Source organism: Podarcis cretensis, assembly GCF_951804945.1.
Source record: "Podarcis cretensis genome assembly, chromosome: 3".
NCBI lineage: Eukaryota > Metazoa > Chordata > Lepidosauria > Squamata > Lacertidae > Podarcis > Podarcis cretensis.
This window is the reverse complement of record NC_137172.1, coordinates 47,380,378-47,398,547: the sequence shown is the minus strand read 5'-3', so window position 1 is coordinate 47,398,547 and position 18,170 is coordinate 47,380,378. Positions and strand designations below refer to the sequence as shown.

At 42.7% G+C, this 18,170-nt stretch overlaps 2 protein-coding genes across 5 annotated transcripts in view; one reads left to right on the top strand and one right to left on the bottom strand.

Annotated features, from left to right (window-relative positions):
* The first annotated feature begins 28 nt into the window (after window positions 1-28).
* Window positions 29-17,649, top strand: LGALS8 (galectin 8). 4 transcript variants are annotated; one of them, XM_079971205.1, is made up of 10 exons: window positions 29-133; window positions 2,376-2,477; window positions 3,556-3,644; window positions 9,784-9,994; window positions 11,623-11,742; window positions 12,954-13,010; window positions 13,093-13,119; window positions 14,673-14,761; window positions 15,183-15,348; window positions 16,232-17,649. In XM_079971205.1, exons 2-10 carry the CDS (start codon window positions 2,436-2,438, stop codon window positions 16,379-16,381), a joined length of 951 nt encoding a protein of 316 aa, XP_079827331.1. In that variant the 5' UTR covers window positions 29-133; window positions 2,376-2,435; the 3' UTR covers window positions 16,382-17,649. The 4 variants fall into 4 exon arrangements, with proteins under 4 accessions (XP_079827331.1, XP_079827333.1, XP_079827332.1 ...); XM_079971207.1 differs by lacking the exon at window positions 12,954-13,010; XM_079971206.1 differs by lacking the exon at window positions 12,954-13,010 and having other exon boundaries at window positions 30-133; window positions 13,090-13,119.
* HEATR1 (HEAT repeat containing 1) overlaps window positions 17,555-18,170 on the bottom strand; it is a 43,814-nt gene continuing 43,198 nt past the window's right edge. The window contains exon 45 of the mRNA XM_079971200.1: window positions 17,555-17,789. Coding sequence (XP_079827326.1) covers window positions 17,701-17,789 — 89 coding nt within the window. The 3' untranslated portion in view covers window positions 17,555-17,700. The remainder of the gene's footprint in view (window positions 17,790-18,170) is intronic.

Below are 18,170 nucleotides of genomic sequence, written 5' to 3'. Positions count from 1 at the left end.
ACGTCATTATGCTGGTGTATGTGATCCAGGAAATAGAAGAATCCCGAGGAACCATTTTAAACAGTGCGAGGAGTTTCAATGGCGTGAACAACATCAAGAGCCGAGCGCTTCCGATGGATACGGGTTTATAAAGGTAAGAGGAAGATGCACATAATCCCAAGTAAAGTGAGGAAACTGAGAGTATTCCCTCCAAACTTTAAGAACTGCGCGTAGTGTTGTAGAAACGAGATATTATTATATTTTTTGGTGGCAGAGTTTTGTGTGTTTCTATAAACATGAGTGCGTGCTTTAAAAGAGTACCTCAAATCCAGCAAAAGTTAAATCCGTGTCTCTAGGAAGTGCTGCAATTTATTTACTTTTTACTTCTAAGGAGTTCATTTACACATTACTTTTGCAGTTACTCTCCAATATATTTCTCAAGCTGAAACCCTGTTGTTTTATCTGAAGTTTCTAGATCTTAAATATACATTTGTTGATAAAAGCTCCATTGAAATATGTTGAACTTTCTTCCGAGGAAATTCAGGATAGAGTTGATAGGGGGCAATTTAAAAGCCACTCATAAATGCTGTGGTAGCATTTCTGCCATTGGATGGTTGTAAAAAAGTAAAGGTACCCCTGCCCGTATGGGCCAGTCTTGCCAGACTCTAGGGTTGTGCGCTCATCTCACTCTAGAGACCGGGAGCCAGCGCTGTCTGCAGACACTTCCGGGTCACATGGCCAGAGTGACAAGCTGCATCTGGCGAGCCAGTGCAGCACACAGAACGCAGTTTACCTTCCCGCTGGTAAGCGGTCCCTATTTATCTACTTGCACCCGGGGGTGCTTTCGAACTGCTAGGTGGGCAGGAGCTGGGACCGAAAGACGGGAGCTCACCCCGCCGCGGGGATTCGAACCGCCGACCATGCGATCGGCAAGTCCTAGGCGCTGAGGTTTTACCCACAGCGCCACCCGCGTCCCTATTGGATGGTTGACTTTACACTATTTTAGTATCCTCATTACAGCTATTGATTTCAGTGGAGCCTAATTCTGAATAAATGTTTTTCTGTGTAACTGTGCTGATTTGATCTGTTCAAGCTAAAGAAGAACTTTTGCTGGTAACAAGATACAGTATTAGACTGCTCATCCATGACTTGAGCTATTATGTTTTCCCATCCTGGTAATCCTCTTCCAGAAAAGATGCAGAAGTACAATAAAGATATATTTGTGTTTGGGCTACCTTTGCATTTCAGAGTTTGCTTAAAACTGATGGTGTGAATAAGATAAATAAGGATTTGCAAATGTGCATCATACAGGCATACTTGTCAGGAAGCTATTATTGGATGCAGTTTGTTGTACTATATACTGTGTAGCCAAAGACACCCACAACTTGAGGCTGCAATTAGCAAAGGATGAATAGCGCACCTCACTTGCCTCGCTAAAGGTTGGAATGGCTCTGCCCTGAACTCCCCGTCTCAATATTCGCAACTTGGACTTTGACCTTTCATCTCCTTTCCCTGAGAATGATGTGCATGCCTTGTGATATGTTACTTCATACCATTACTTCCTAAAACAGCTCTGCAGTTTCCACTGGAATGATATATACTGCTTCGCTGTTTCCTAGCCAAACATTCTCTATGTAATGTGTGAAATGGCCATTAGGGAGAGTACAGACCAGTGACGGTCCCTATATAGACATCAGAAAGACACAAATTATGAAAAGTACAGTGGTACCTCGGGTTAAGTACTTAATTCATTCCGGAGGTCCGTACTTAACCTGAAACTGTTCTTAACCTGAAGCACCACTTTAGCTAATGGGGCCTCCTGCTGCTGCCACGCCGCCGGAGCATGATTTCTGTTCTCATCCTGAAGCAAAGTACCTCTTAACCCGAGGTACTATTTCTGGGTTAGCGGAGTCTGTAACCTGAAGTGTATGTAACCTGAAGCATATGTAACCCGAGGTACCACTGCACTATATTGTACTCAAGGAACATATATAAAAGGGTAATATGGTGCACATAGGACATTGTGCAATATACGTACACAATGGAATGTTGATCATTCCTCTATTTAGACAGTTGACCATGGTAGGCATTCGGAAGCTTCTTGATTTAAATAGGCATGGGATTTCTCCTGAACACATCTGAATCCTTGTGCTGGAGCAATACCCCTGGTTACTGGGCATTTCAGGCCTCTGAAGGACGGCCTAGTACCCTATAACTTGTGCACATACTGAAATTGACAGCTGAGACCTTATCCTCGTACCCCCCATGTTCAAGAGAGTACAGGGCCTTTTCTGTTATGGTGCTCCAATTGTGGAATGCTATCTCCAAAAATATTCTTTTTGCACCCATTTTTCTCTTAACTTGTGTTCAGTTGTACCAAAGCTCTATGGTTTTAGTTTCAGGAGCTGTTGGGTCCTACAGAGCCTGAAGACTTCCTTCGATTAGAGGACAGAAAAATGATGTCCCTGGACAATTTTCAAAAGACAGTCCAGAACCTGGTAACTATCTCCTGTTCATCTTCTTTCCTTTTGACACCTGTAGATTTTGTCATTTCACCTTAAAGAAAGCTTGTTTTACAGTAAAAGTGAAGTGAAATTTTAGAGAACTAGGCCAAAGACAAAGTGGATGAAAAGAAAGAAGGGCTGGCAGAAGTATAGTGTCCCATGTGATTGTGGGCTGAGAGGAGAAGCTAATGGCCAGGGTGTGGGGGAAGGCTGATAGCAGCGAGTTTAATTAGAAGGAAGCCCCATGGGTTCAAAGTTACTTCCTAGTATTTAGGCTTGCAGCTAGAGGAGTGTGGACAAGTAGTTCTCAGAGCTCTGTGTGTACATCTATCTTTTTGGAGAAGAAAAGCACATAGGTGAGGATTAGAAATCTAGTCCAAATTAATTTGATGGCTGCTCTTTGTCCTGGGACTGCTCTAGGTCCCAAGCCCATGTTGTATATCAGGGATGTCCAACAGGTTGATTGTGATCTACTGGTAGATCCTTGGGAGGTCTTGGTAGTCCGCAGTCGATCGCTGGGTCCCTTTCCTTAGTGTTGGTAAAATAGAATCCGGTACCGCCCTCCATTGTTGCATGATCTGCAGAATGGAAGACAGAGTTTACTCAGCAAGTAAACTATTTCTCCCTTGAGTTTAGGCTTGAATTCACAAAAATCTGTGCTTTCCTCCTACCTAAAAAAAGCTCAGCAACTTGGAGCTGACCCTCCCAAAAGGGGGTAGATCACTGCCAGTTTTTAATTCTGTGAGTAGATCGCAGTCTCTTGGGAGTTGGCAACCCCTGTTCCTAGAAGAGATTTATTGTTTTACACTGGTCAGTTCAAACAAATAAGTATGCCAGCTGCCTTAGACTGTGTCCCAGCAAATAGTTTCTCTGAATTGGGGAAACTAGTAGATCTTACTAATTATGATCCCCCCCCCACCCCCAATAAAAATTGTTCAAAACCTGCTTTTGTTGAGTCTTGGTTAGTGAAATACAGGAAAGGCTAATAATGTAAATAAACTATGTATAAATTTCATTTTTATTCTTCTCAGGCCTGAAGCATAATAACTCCATTTCCCTCTCCTTTTTATAGAGTATTCCGTATGCTGGGACTATAATTGGGGGTCTTTTGCCTGGAGAGCTTGTGGTCATACGTGGGTCCATCCCAGAAAGTGCAGAAAGGTAAGAGTTCAAATAAGATATTTATAAATAGTCCTCTGGTAGGTGATGGTGGAAGGCAAGCACATAAAGAAATGACAGCAGAACATGTTCCCTCACATATTGAAATGGTTGCATCAAATCCATCTGAAATTAAAGCTTTTGAGAAGTGTTACAAATTGCTGGAAGCACTTGCTGCTTCAACATCATAGGTTTCAAATAATGCACAGCATGGAAAAATAATTGGCTTCTGCTCCTAAGATCTGAACATTAAATGAAGGTCATGATAAAGTGAATATGCAAGAAGTCTGGCTTACGCAATGACTGAAATGTATGTGTATATTAATTCTGTTGATTTGTAGCATCCAAGTGCACAGCGGAATGATGAGGAATACGTGCCAACATGCTCTATATTGCTTTATTTACATTTCAAAGCTGGTAGATTACAGAAAACCATCTTGTCTCTGCCGGAGCAGAAAACTGCATCCTCTCTCCTCTGAAGCTCAGAGAGAAACACACTGAACTGCAAAGAACAGTGAAAAACAGGAAACCAGTGTACGTCACATCCAGTCCCCCTTTCCCGTGAGAAAACTCCAACAGTAACTCTGTGGAATGTAAACATTGTCTTGTGACAAGCCTTTCGCTGCACAGTGAAGAGAGCAGAAACCAACATCCTCCCCCTTTCTGTGAACATCACTGGGCAGCGTGTTCGTACAATATCAGTACAAACCCAACTTCTGCACATAGGTACAGTGTTGATCCCTTGATACAATCTTGGACAATACATCAGCAGGAATTTCATTACCTGGCATATAGGACACCGTTACGAGTCCCTTCTGAATACGTTCCCTAGCATGTTGCAACTTCAATTGCAAGTGCTTCGTGCTTTGCTTACAACCTTCAGAATTCAGCAAAGCCAAACATGCTTTGTTGTCCTGGTAAACCTGGATTGGACATTTGACAGGAATTTTCATGTCTTTGCACAATTGTAACAACCATTCACAATCCTTAAGTGAATAAGACAGTGCATTCAGTTCAGCTTCACAAGTACTTAAGCTAACTGTTGTTTGCTTCTTGCATGACCAATCAAATAGACCCTGATTGTACATATAGCAAACTCCAGACGTACTTTTCCTGTCTGTTGTGTCACTTCCAAAACTTGCATCTGCAAATATCTCAAGACCACCAGACCTCTGATTGTTAAATCTCAGTCTGTAATGCATAGTGCCTTTCAAATACCGCGCTACGCGTTTCAGAGCTTTCCAATCCTTAACAGTAGGATTGTTGACTTGTCTGCTTAGCAAATTACAGCTAACAGCAATATCTGGTCTTGAACATCTGGCAATGAAGTTCAGCTTGCCTAGCACACTTCTGTACAGTGTAGTGTCAGAAAATGCTTCTTCAGTGTCATCTACCTGATAACCTGTTGTCATCGGTGTGTCTACAGGGTTAGCATCCATCAGGTTTAGTTTGCCTAACACATCAGCAGTTTTCCGTGACTGGTGTACTAGAATGTTACCATCTTGATCTCTCTCTATTTCCAGAGATAGGTAGTTGTTTACCTCACCAAGATCTTTCATGTCAAAGTGTTCTTTCAGTTGAGCTAGGGCGTTATTGTACATTGTGACATCTTTCCAAAAGAATAATAAATCATCAACATAAAACAAACAATACAGTTTCTTTTGCCCCTCCTCTTTGACAAATACACATGGATCAGCTTTCCCTTGCTGAAAACCTAGAGAAAACAATACTTCAGTGAGTTTTGTGTGCCAACACCGTGCACTTTGTTTGAGACCATAAAGGGACTTTTTCAGAGCACAAACAAATCCCTGTTTTACCTGTACGCCATCAGGTGGAAGCATATAAAGTGATTCATCTAGAGATCCGTACAGAAAAGCTGTATTCACATCATGGTGACTAATGTGTAAATTCTCCTCTGCAGCTAGCTTGAGCATAAGCCTAATGCTCTCATACCTCACTGTGGGTGAGTAGGTCTCGTGATAGTCTTCACCTGGTACCTGTGCAAAACCTCTGGCTACCAATCTGGCTTTGTGTCTGACTATCTTGCCATTTTGATCAGTCTTCGCTTTGAAGACCCATTTGCTTCCAAGCAGTTTCATTCCTGGAACTACTGGAACAAGTTCCCATGTTTTGTTCCTTTCCAAGGAATCAAGCTCAGCCTTCATGGCATTTAACCATGGCTCAGCTTCCTTTGAATCCAAATCCTGGATCTCTTGGAAACTTGAAGGTTCAAATACCTTCTTGGAGCTTTTAACAGCTGTTACTGCTATCTTAGCAAACTCATCAGCAAATCTCTTTGGAGGTCTGCCTTTTGTGGCTCTTTGTGACCTGCGAATTAGCCTTAAGTCTTCAACACTCTCCTCTTCCTTCTTGGGAGAAAAGCGACCTATTGTGAACAATGGTTCCTCCAATTCTTGATCAGAACTTTCAGAGGGTCGCATAGAGGCTTTCGCACTCTTGAAATCCTCTGAATCACCTGATTCAGTTTCAGACTCAGAATCAGAACTTTCATCAGTGGGTGTGGGTTGTTGTGGTTGCTTTTGACTATCCTCAGTCTCATCACTGTCATCAGGATAACATTGGAAAATTCCCACATTCTCCCCCCACTTGGCATTGTACTCAACACTTCTTGTGAGCTTAATTGTCTTAGAGTCAGTCATCCTTATTCTGTAAGAACCTTTCTCATAACCTAGAAAGATACCATGCAAACCACGCTTGTCTAACTTGGAGTTTTGTGGTGAGTGAACCCACATGTCAGAACCAAAAATTTTCATGTGTTTGATGTATGGCTTTTTGCCAAACATCTTCTCATAGGGGGTACAACCAATCGCTGAAGATAACCTGCGATTATAACTGTAAGTGAAACATGAGAGAGCTTCGGCCCAATAACTCTCTGGAAGATTTGCATCATGCAGCAAGGTTTTTAACCCCTGAAGCAATGTCTGATTTGCTCGTTCCGCAAGTCCATTCTGCCATGGCGAGCGAGGACTAGACAAATCGTGTTGAATTCCTTTCTCAGACAGAAAAGCTTCAAACTGCTGAGAAGTGAATTCCCCCCCGCGATCTGTGAAAAGAATTTTTATCTTCTTACCATGCACATTTTCCAACCAAGCACAGAATTCCTTGAACCTAGGAAAAGCCTCTGATTTCTGCTTGAGATTGTACACATAAATATACCTGGAAAATGCATCAATGAGAACCATGAAGTACCTATTTCCTCCCAAAGAGGGCGCTAGTGGTCCAACCAAATCAGCATGAACAATTTGGTATGGTTCTGTAGCTTGCCTACTAGACACCTTACCTTTCGCAGCCATTTTCACCTTGTTTGCTGCGCATGCCTTGCACTTCATGTGGTACCTGCAGGGTTTAATAGTCATACCTTCAACCAAGGCAGGCATTTTAGATACTGCCTCAAAACCCAAATGACCAAATTTTCGATGAAAATCATGAATACATTCTGCATGCAAACTTTCGTTAGAACCTGCAATGCAACAAGTGTCATCCTGCACAACATCATCATAATACAAAACATATAAACGATCAACATATTCAGCATACAATACATAATCATTTTTCTTTGTGATGATGCACCTTTTGTTCTTAAAGGAAACGTCAATGTTCCGCTCATTCAGCTGTCCAACGCTGAGCAAATTATGTTTGGCATCTGGAACATAAAGTACATTCTTTATCGATAAGTCCAAACTGTGAAGAACAACAGTTCCGTAGCCTTTACTGGGAATTGTGTGGTCATCCGCCTGGTGAATCGCACCTTCCTGCGGTGTAAAAGACACGAACAGTCGCTTATCGTTGCACATGTGATGGGTTGCAGCCGAATCAACAACGAAGAAAGATCTAGACGTCTTCTGGACCTCTGCAACTTTTGGAGTGAAGCGTGAGACCATTGCTTTGTGCTGCGTTGTCCTTGACACCGGACCTTTGCCTCTGCTTTGGCCTTTTCCACGCGATGAGCTTCCGCTGCGCTGCTCTGTCTTGGCCCTGGGATATCTGCATTCCCTCTTCATATGGCCTAGACGTCCACACGAGTAGCATTTCACTGCCTTCAAAGCTTTGGCGCCATCTGGTGGTTCCACTGCACTCAGGGATAACGACTGTGAAGTCTCCCCCTTACCCATGCAGCTATCACCCTGGCAATCTGCTTCATTCTGAATCATGGCAGTATCACAGGCTACTCTGAGCTGAGCATGTGGCTGATTGGCACCAGATTCCCCACGTGCATCAGCCAGCCTTCTGCAGCTAGCCATCTTATGCAGCTTGTTAAAATAATGCATAGTAGATTCAGCTTCTGTCCTCATGTATGCCTCCCTCAAAGCGTCCCAAATTTCTCTGGCTGAGGTCTTATCACGCAATAGACAGAGCTCTTCTGGGGATACTATCAATGTAAGAGTTCCCCTTGCTTTGGAATCTTTAGCCTTCCATGCATCTGTAACTGGAGCTGGGGGGGTGTCTGTAATAACTTCAAACAGACCCTCTTTCCGCAGAATAGCCTCTGCATAGATAACCCAGTCCGTATAATTTTTCTTATTGAGCTTAGGAATCCCACAAGCATCCTGAAGGGCCATCATGACTCTGGCATTAGCCTTCTGCGTCATCTCTGCTGCTTTAAACAAGCTGCTTTATACAAGCTGCATCTCTGCTGCTTCAAGCCTCATTCCAAAGGCAAGTTCAAAACAGCTTTCTCTCTGCCCTAAATCATGCTGCGTCACTGTTATCAGCAGCTGCTTCAGCCCAAAAGTTACTTTCGATTTCCCCAGCATAGGCATAGCCGCTGCCTATTCCCAGCAAACGGACATAAAAGTTCAAAGTCCAGCCATAAAGCCACTAAATAGATGCTGGCAGGCTGCCCGGAGCAGTAGCACATACCTCATCAATCATCTTGACGCGCAGATACCGTCCGATCCGTCCTTCTGCATTCCGATCCTTTTGCCGGCATCAGATGACTGCGTCTTTGCTCCTTTGCCAGGAGCCCGATTCGACTTCTGGAGTCCATAACCAAAATGTTGATTTGTAGCATCCAAGTGCACAGCGGAATGATGAGGAATACGTGCCAACATGCTCTATATTGCTTTATTTACATTTCAAAGCTGGTAGATTACAGAAAACCATCTTGTCTCTGCCGGAGCAGAAAACTGCATCCTCTCTCCTCTGAAGCTCAGAGAGAAACACACTGAACTGCAAAGAACAGTGAAAAACAGGAAACCAGTGTACGTCACATCCAGTCCCCCTTTCCCGTGAGAAAGCTCCAACAGTAACTCTGTGGAATGTAAACATTGTCTTGTGACAAGCCTTTCGCTGCACAGTGAAGAGAGCAGAAACCAACAAATTCATGTTTTAAAATGTTCACTAGATTTTGGGGTGGGGTGGGGGTAGTATTTCTGGTAATTGCTAGTGACTTGTGCCATAGCCATTGACACACCCACTTAAAAAATAATAATAATGGCTTTCATTACATCTATGACATGGACATATATAGACTACGAAGAGCCTTTCTGTGTTTCATACACCATCTTTAGTATCAGAAGTTGAAAGGTGGAACTGATGCTTGTATTCTCATCTTGCTGAGAGTAGTTTGGTATCTTCCAGTGACCAAGCATGAGCCAAACTAAGAGTTAGGTGCTCTTATTATCCAGCTCAATTTTCTGGATTCATATAGCAGACATGGAATATAGAGCAAGCAATTAAACCACAGAGCCTAGGACTTGCCAATCAGAAGGTAGGTGGTTCGAATCCCTGCGACGGGGTGAGCTCCCGTTGCTCGGTCCCTGCTCCTGCCAACCTAGCAGTTCGAAAGCACGTCAAAGTGCAAGTAGATAAATAGGTACCGCTCCAGCGGGAAGGTAAACAGCGTTTCTGTGTGCTGCTCTGGTTCTCCAGAAGCGGCTTAGTCATGCTGGCCATATGACCTGGAAGCTGTACGCCGGCTCCCTCGGCCAATAAAGTGAGATGAGCGCTGCAACCCCAGAGTCGGTCACGACTGCACCTAATGGTCAGGGGTCCCTTTACCTTGAACTTTACCCTATTCTTACAGATAGCAATTATGCAGTTGACCTCTCCTGCCTTAGATAGTTGTTGCATGTTGCTTATGGGAGGGTTGAATTGACCAATGTGTTTCAATTACCTCCAGGTTCCAGATAGACTTCCAGTGTGGCAATAGCACAAAACCTCGGGCTGATGTAGCCTTTCATTTCAACCCCCGCTTCAAAAAATCTGGTTGCATCGTTTGCAATACCCTACAAAATGAAAGATGGGGCTGGGAAGAGATAACTCACGCAATGCCTTTCGGAAAAGGAAAGCCATTTGAGATTGTTTTTATGGTTCTGCATGATAAATTCCAGGTGAGTTATTAGAAGCTGATTACTTAGCCAATCTGTCATACCCAAAAGCACAGAGGGTGCAATCCAGCCAAAATCAGGCATTGACGTCACACTGGTTTCAACAGGATTTAAGAGCTTAACTCTCCCACTGAAATTAGTAGAACTTAAGAAGTGCTTAATTTTGCCTGAATGGCTCCATTTCAAACAACTTGAGTGTTTGTGGATCAGTGCTCTTTATAGCCACTGCAGGGTTTAATTTTTGTTTTTGTTTTGCTTCTAGATGAAGTTGTGTTGATGTGAATAAAACATACTATCATAGTGAATTATAGAGTTGTAAAACATAATGGAAAAAGAGGATGGTATCACTGTTTCTTGACAAGGGGTAAGCCATGCAGACTAGTTGCATGGTACAGAATACGTCAGAATGGTACTCTTACCTGTTGGTTTAAGAAGCATGCAGCTAGGAGGAAGAGGTTTTCCATTTCCTGCAAGGATCCACTCTTTCCTGTCTTACATGTAGAAAACTACTGGTTTAATAGTAGTTCGTAGGTTGCAGTAAACCAGAGAAACAAGAAGTGGGAGGCAGCAATGGTTAATGAACCAACACTTGCTAGTAAGATTGTATTCAGGCATCAAAAAACTACATTTGGAGCTGAATGCAACTAACGACAAATATTTCTGCTCAGAATGTGTCTCCTATTCTCACAATTTGCCATTAGCTGTCTTCTTACCAGGACACCTGTCACTTTTTTATTTTAAAGGCAGTGTTGAAGAAATTGTTCACCCATTTTTCATGAACGCATAATTCCTTCTCTTAAAAACTGCATGATCAGGGTTTTTTTTGTCTTGTTTTTTAACATTAACAAATGCTGCAATGGCGCCCATACATCTGCCTGATAAATTGGATGCAGTATACTGCCAAAAAGGGAGGGAGAAAATGTGAAGATGATAAAGTGTCTGTAGTGTCTGAGTTTCGTAAAGTAACCAGGATTTTAGCTTTTGCTGGCAGCTGTAATTCGTAAGCTGTTTGGGTGAATGGGTGCAGTGGTGATATTCTCAAGCTGGGGGGGGGGGTTACAAAGAAAGAGAAAAGTGCCAATAGCAAAGGAAGCAGCCAAAAAGAGAAATGGACAATTTTCGTTAGCTGAAAATAATAGCAAACCTTTGCAGAGCTGCAGTAAGATAGATGTCATTCCATGACAAAACCAGGACACGAAGCTCAAAACCTGGGATACAGTGCTGATTTATTGCTCTTCCACCTTGTGCAATTAGTATATGGAAAGATGCTAGTTGTGTGCGGACACAATTTTAGAAGACCGATTGTCCTTCCAGCTTTTGGGTTTGTGTTGTCTTGGGACTTACTGCTGACAGCTCAATAACTTACATGCCAGGCTTCCAGAGCATGCAGACCAAGCATTTTGAGACAGTTGAATCAGAGAATATTGTGAAAAGTTGCATCTAGGCACCTTATTTGTTTTCAGAAATGTAAAAATGAGAAACTGCCAACATCTTTGTTGGAAGCCAGTTGCATGCCAAAAGAACTTAAACTAAGAAGCATTTGCATGAATAAATATAAAGTTCGGATGATAGCATATTTTCACCACAACTGTGTGAAATAGCTGTGTGTTTTTGTTTCTATTTTTTCCTAGGTATCTGTAAATGGAAAGCACTTGTTGATCTACAAGCATAGGCTTAACCTTGAAAAAATAGATACAATTGGAATATATGGAAATGTGCAAGTCAATATGATAGGATTTGTGTCAAATGCGGTAAGTTATTAAATAACGCAGCAACCTATTTAGGGATTGCATAGATAATTAGATAGATAGATAGATAGATAGATAGATAGATAGATAGATAGATAGTATTAAGCTTATCTTATCCTTCCTCCAAGGTGATATATATTATTTATTTCCCACCCCCATTTTTCCTCGTCACAACTCTGTTAAGTAGGTTGGATTGAAAGCTAGTGATTGGCCTAATGTCATTTGGTGAACTTCATGGCCAAGTGTGCATCTGAACATGAGTCCCCCCAAATTCACTCCAATACTCTAACCACAGCATCAAAGTGGCTGCACATTGCCTGTCTATATTACAGACATTTTTCTGCTGCTTACAATTTCATGCTGCGGTGGAACACGTAAAGAGCAGCTATGGATAGGTCAGAATAGATCTGATGATGTGCTTCACTCCCAGCTAGGAAGGGGAGAAAATATTGCCTGCAGCAGCAGTGTGTGATTTTTGACAGAGGAATTGCCCGGTGACTTGGGCAGTGAGAAATATTGTACCCTGAGCACAGTATTTATATAACTACTAACATGAACAGTTTGGGGCCTAATGTGTCTGCATGATGTCCTCATATTGTCTATGGAGAGTTCATAAATAATGAAGAGCCTGTTTTGCTTTTGAGGAAGTGATTCCACATTCTCTCCACACAAATTGGTGTATCACTGAAGTGGCAGATATCCTTGCAATGCATTAGTCTGTCTACCTCATTTGACTTTGTGCCTCTGTGGTGACCTTCTATAGAAGAAGTTGTGCGATCTGCCCCTTGCTAATGTGTTTGAGGACCATCTTAAAAAAGTGGGGGTGGGAAATCTGTGACCCTCTAGATCAGGCATAGGCAGACTCGGCCCTCCAGATGTTTTGGGACTACAACTCCCATCATCCCTAGCTAACAGGACCAGTGGTCAGGGATGATGGGAGTTGTAGTCTCAAAACATCTGGAGGGCCAAGTTTGCCTATGCCTGATCTAGATGTTGCTGAAATCCAGCTCCCGTCAGCCCCAGCCAGCATGGCCGATGGTCAGGGATGTAGGAGGTTTCATCCAACAACTTCTAGGGGGTCGCAGGTTCCCACCCTGGTTGCTGATGAAACATTCACAGTTAGAAAGATATTCAGAGATGACAGCTCATTATGTGAGTTTTCTGTGACCAGTGAGTGTTGAGTGTTGATCTCTCAACCTGTCTTTTCTCTGCAGTCTTTGCAAGGCTCTCAGCCATCCTTGCTAGGGGCAACAAAGACAATCGCAGGAAATGTAGGTATTCTTCTTATCTGGCTAGGTTCACAACTTTGTTCTTCTTAGGTTATAGCAAAGTCTCTCTTTCTCTTTCCAGCAGGAAGAAGTCCCTGATGCGTCACAGTTTGTAAGTATCAGTTGGCATGTAAACCACATTTGGAACACAATGCAAGAGTTATTAGGGAGTAGGCACAGATGAGCTTTTTCACATGACCCCTTGATGCAGAATTATGTAGCATTATTCTTGTTTAAGGACACGGGTGGCGCTGTGGGTAAAACCTCAGCACCTAGGACTTGCCGATCCCATGGTCGGCGGTTCGAATCCGCGCGGTGGGGTGCGCTCCCGTCGTTCGGTCCCAGCGCCTGCCAACCTAGCAGTTCGAAAGCACCCCCGGGTGCAAGTAGATAAATAGGGAGCGCTTACCAGCGGGAAGGTAAACGGCGTTCTGTGTGCTGTGCTGGCTTGCCAGATGCAGCTTGTCACACTGGCCACGTGACCCGGAAGTGTCTCCGGACAGCGCTGGCTCCCGGCCTATAGAGTGAGATGAGCGCACAACCCTAGAGTCTGGCAAGACTGGCCCATACGGGCAGGGGTACCTTTACCTTTAAAGGTAAAGGTAAAGGTACCCCTGCCCGTACGGGCCAGTCTTGACAGACTCTGGGGTTGTGCGCCCATCTCACTTAAGAGGCCAGGGGCCAGCGCTGTCCGGAGACACTTCCGGGTCACGTGGCCAGCGTGACATCGCTGCTCTGGCGAGCCAGAGCCGCACACGGAAACGCCGTTTACCTTCCCGCTGGTAAGCGGTCCCTATTTATCTACTTGCACCCGGAGGTGCTTTCGAACTGCTAGGTTGGCAGGCGCTGGGACCGAGCAGCGGGAGCGCACCCCGCCGCAGGGATTCGAACCGCCGACCTTTCGATCGGCAAGCCCTAGGCGCTGAGGCTTTAACCCACAGCGCCACCTGCGTCCCTTTACCTTTACCTTTACCTTTACCTTATTCTTGTTTAAGTGGCCATTCATTTTGAAATAATTTTTGTAAGGTAAAGTCTTGTCTCTCCATCCCATCACTATTTGCTAGGGTATTAATGAGAGAGTGTACACTTGATAAATTTATCCTTATTCTTCAAGCCATGTTATGCAACTGTTTTTCCATGGCTACCCCAGTTGATTTCCTGCAGTAAACATGCAATATGTGTGTCTTTCTCACCATCATAGGACATGTGATGGGAAGCACTGTTTGGCTGCAGTTTCCCACTCTGCATTCCTCTTCCCATGTTTACTGTGGGAGCTACAGTTGCACCTGATGGAATTGTGATTGCCACTTAAAGTTTGAATAAATCTTGTAGAAGAGTACCTCATTAAAAACACCAGTGAATGTAAGGTTTGATGTAAACCACTTGGAGGGTTTTGTAGACTAAGAGTATATAATCTTTAAAGAAAATCAATAAGGAAATGAGAGGAAAAGCTGAGGAATTAGTAAAAGGATAAATGTATTCTCAAAATAAAGAGGAGCAGTCCAAATGGTTTCTGAACCTGTTTTATGTTTGCTTGTCATCCAAAAATGGAATGAACAGTGACGCAGGTGTAAAAACTCACAGATCACAGGATTCATGTTTCCAGAGAATTGTTTCAGTCCATTCATTTTGGAATAATAATTCTAAGCGTGGTTACATTTTCAGGTAGTTCCTTACATTGCACGACTTCATTCTCCTCTTGAGCCTGGGCGAACAATTGTCGTAAAAGGAGAAATTAATGAAAAAGCAAATGGGTTAGTAAAATCAGAGTGGCATTTGTCATTTTTCTTAGGCTGTTTTAACATGTTGTTGTTTTTGGTCTCTTTCTCTCTGTGTATTTAGAATACACTAATAGCATAATCCAAAGTTTCATGACTAAGTTCTTCTTGGAAGTATTAAGAATCAGAAACCTACATGCTCTGGATAAAACATAGCAACTTCCTTGGAACCCTTTCACTGTATTTCTGATTTATTTTGCTTTTGAAAATGTTTTTGTTGGTGTGTGTAAATAAAAGAAGTCATTAAAAAAAATTGCAAGTTCTAATCAGAACCTTTGTTGTCACTGATTGTTGTAAACCATAATAGCAGTACTTTCTGACTTCTTTCAGTAATTCCCACCACTGTCCAGTATGATAGTGATGCTGCAGTAGCTTAACATTACTATTTTGTTCACAGCTTTGCCATTAACCTTAAAGCCAGTGACTCAGATGACATTGCTCTGCATCTGAATCCCCGAATAAGAGATAAAGCTTTTGTGAGAAATTCCTACCTGGACAGCAGCTGGGGAGAAGAAGAAAGGCAGATCCCTCATTTTCCTTTCGCTCCAGGAATGTATTTTGAGGTAACTAATTAAACAAATACAGACCAGCAGTGATCTGCTGCAGTATGTGCAATGCAGACGTTTGCAGGGGATGAAAAAATAGTGTTGGACTGGGTAGAGGAGAATATGGTGTAACATTAGTTCTCCCACAGAGACTAAACTCTGGCCCTCTGAAATGTTTTTGGATTTAAAGTCCCATCATCAGTGACCATCCTGTTGGTGACAGCTGATGGGAGCTGGAATCCCAACAGTTCTAGACAGTTATGAGTACTTTCTACCATATTTCTTTCTCTGGAGCATGTACCATGAACATGCAGAATTTGGTAGCTGATTATCATAGATGGCAGGGACATGTTTGAAGTCGCAGGACGATTCAAGTAGAAATACACTATGCCCAGTGACTCAGGCAAGAATGGTGATGTTTTGGAATCTATACCTCTTTTGCCCATATCATGGAATATTTTTGTAAGGACTGAACTGTGATAGGATGACTAGACTCACTACAGATTTCTGCCTCGGTCTGTGCATCAACTTAATACAGCACAAACAGCTGTTTATGTCACAGCAGTTTAAGCAGTGTGGCAGATAGGACCTTTGTCGCATATTCCCTTCCCCTTGCCTGCAAGGCTGCTAGGTAGCTCACAGGTGCAGCACAAGGTGAGGTTGTAGCTTCAGCACACAGCATCCTATAGTCTTAAAAGTTTCTATTTCTAAACATGTTCCAAAGCTATTTGAATATTACGGTTGCGAACTATCCTACCTTGTAAATGATTCCTCAAACATGGCCATCCTTAGTTGTTGGGTAGGTTGTAGCCTTCACCTTGCAGATGCTCCTATCTTACGCACCCCATAACTTTGAATGTTTTTAATTTAACTAAGGATGTCATATGTCTTTAACTTTCAGTTGATAATACTCTGCAAGGCCCATCAGTACAACATTGCCATCAACGGTGTGCATGCCATAGAGTACAAACACCGGTTCAAACAACTTGGAAAGATCAGCATCCTGGAAATCCATGGGGACCTTCGACTGCTGGATGTGAGGAGCTGGTAACTGTGATGCAGTACTTGTGTGTTACTTTCAAAGTGATTTTAGAAAGATCTCCTTGAATCCCTTCCTCTAATCTTGAGGGCACTGAGCAGCATTAAACTTGATCCATCTACCGCAGCAAAAAATACATATATACTGGATGCAGATTGCTTACAAAAACCTTTCTGTGTTTGCCCATGGAAATCAACTGACATAATATCTAAAAACTAACCATAGCTTGCAGAATAAACCTACTGTTGATTCACAGTGCAATATTAAGTTATAAATAGTTACCAGCTGCTGTTACTAAAATTGTGTATGCTAAATTCAACTAGTGAATTTGAAGACTATATTGTTACAATAACTCTGCTGCTGGTAATGGAAGGTACAGCAGATTCAAAAGAACTCTTATGTTCTTACCTTTCTCATGCTTTTAGAACATTTCTAGAAATTATAACCAGTATATACTCTCAACTGGTTGCACTGTACTGGAAAATACATATTCTCATGAAGGGCACCATTAGTAGTCTCAATGGTTAGAGGTGTCTTTCTTCACAAAAACATGACTAAAATGGAGAAGTTCCTATTTTGTTGTACCAGATAAGTGTTTGGGGGTTAGGGCTAGGGATTAGAGACAAAGGGTCCATTTTTTCCTCTCAACTGAAGGGCGCAGAATTAAAAATTTACTTCTGTGAAGCTATGTAGAGAAAATTAGATACAATGACTTCCAAAATTCTTTGTCTTTTTAAAAAATGAACTCAAGGCAGCATGGCCAATAGGAATGAGGAGGTATTAGTCAAGCAAGTGGAGGCCCATGGATGCCCCTTCCCTGGTCTACTTGAAACCTTTGATTTAACAATGCCACCGGCAGAGATTAGGTCACTGAGAAATAAGCCCAAGTAGTGAGTGAAGTTTCCTCTTCAGCTCCACCAAGTTGGCAGAAGATTTTATTTAAACAGCTAGGCCGGGACAGTGTTAGTTCCCTCATGGGAGTTGAGGCAAGAGCTAGATTTACTGCAGAATTTAGATGAAGTATCAGCTGTCACAGCTGCCTGTCAGCAGTAGGATGTGATACAGAAGAGTTTTTGCTTCAGGCACAAAGTTGGGTGATGTGTTTTTACCTCACACTTTCCTAATGTGAAGAATGCATCCAGTTTACGCAAGCCAGAGAAAGGATAAATGCCAAGTGTCCAACCGTTTATAAATGAGTCTTTTTTAATATCACAATTCAGAGTGGAAAAAAATGTATACAATTAAAATTCTTGTTTAACATTAAAAAAATGTTCAGCGTTTATGTTTAAATATTATTGAGAATGATGAAAAGAAAAAGACCATGGATAGTCTTAGAAGTAACTCTGCAGTGGTTCTCCAAGAATAACCTCAAGCTGCTGAATTGTCTTCTGGCACTGGTGTTCCACTTCTTCACATTCATCTGGGGAGGAGGGGGACAGACAAACAACAACATAGTAACTATGAAGTCACTGGCAAAAGGAACTCAATAGTTTCATCCACCATGAAACATTTAAACAGGAGTGAGCAGCTATCTCTGGCCCTCCCAAGTGCTGTTGGACTGCCACTCCTATCATTCCTGACCATTGGCCATGTTGGTTGGGGCAGATGGGAATTGGGAGCTATTAACTTCCCTCCCCAATGAAAGAGGCTCTGGAAGCCTGTTAAGGGTGTGTTTAATTTATGCAACTGCAGCTGGCCAGTTGCCAAGCGCGTGAAGTTTTCATCGTATAAGTTAAATGCGCACAAGTTGACGAACGCTAAGCCAGGGATTGCGGTTCATTTCTTCCTAGTACTAGTGGGA

Coding starts and splice junctions, on each gene's coding strand:
- LGALS8 (XM_079971204.1), top strand. CDS start 2,436: ATGATGTCCCTGGACAATTTTCAAAAGACAGTCCAGAACCTG. Junction 2,478..3,555: donor AAAAGACAGTCCAGAACCTG/GTAACTATCTCC, acceptor TCCTTTTTATAG/AGTATTCCGTATGCTGGGAC. Junction 13,011..13,089: donor CAAAGACAATCGCAGGAAAT/GTAGGTATTCTT, acceptor TTCTCTTTCCAG/CAGGAAGAAGTCCCTGATGC.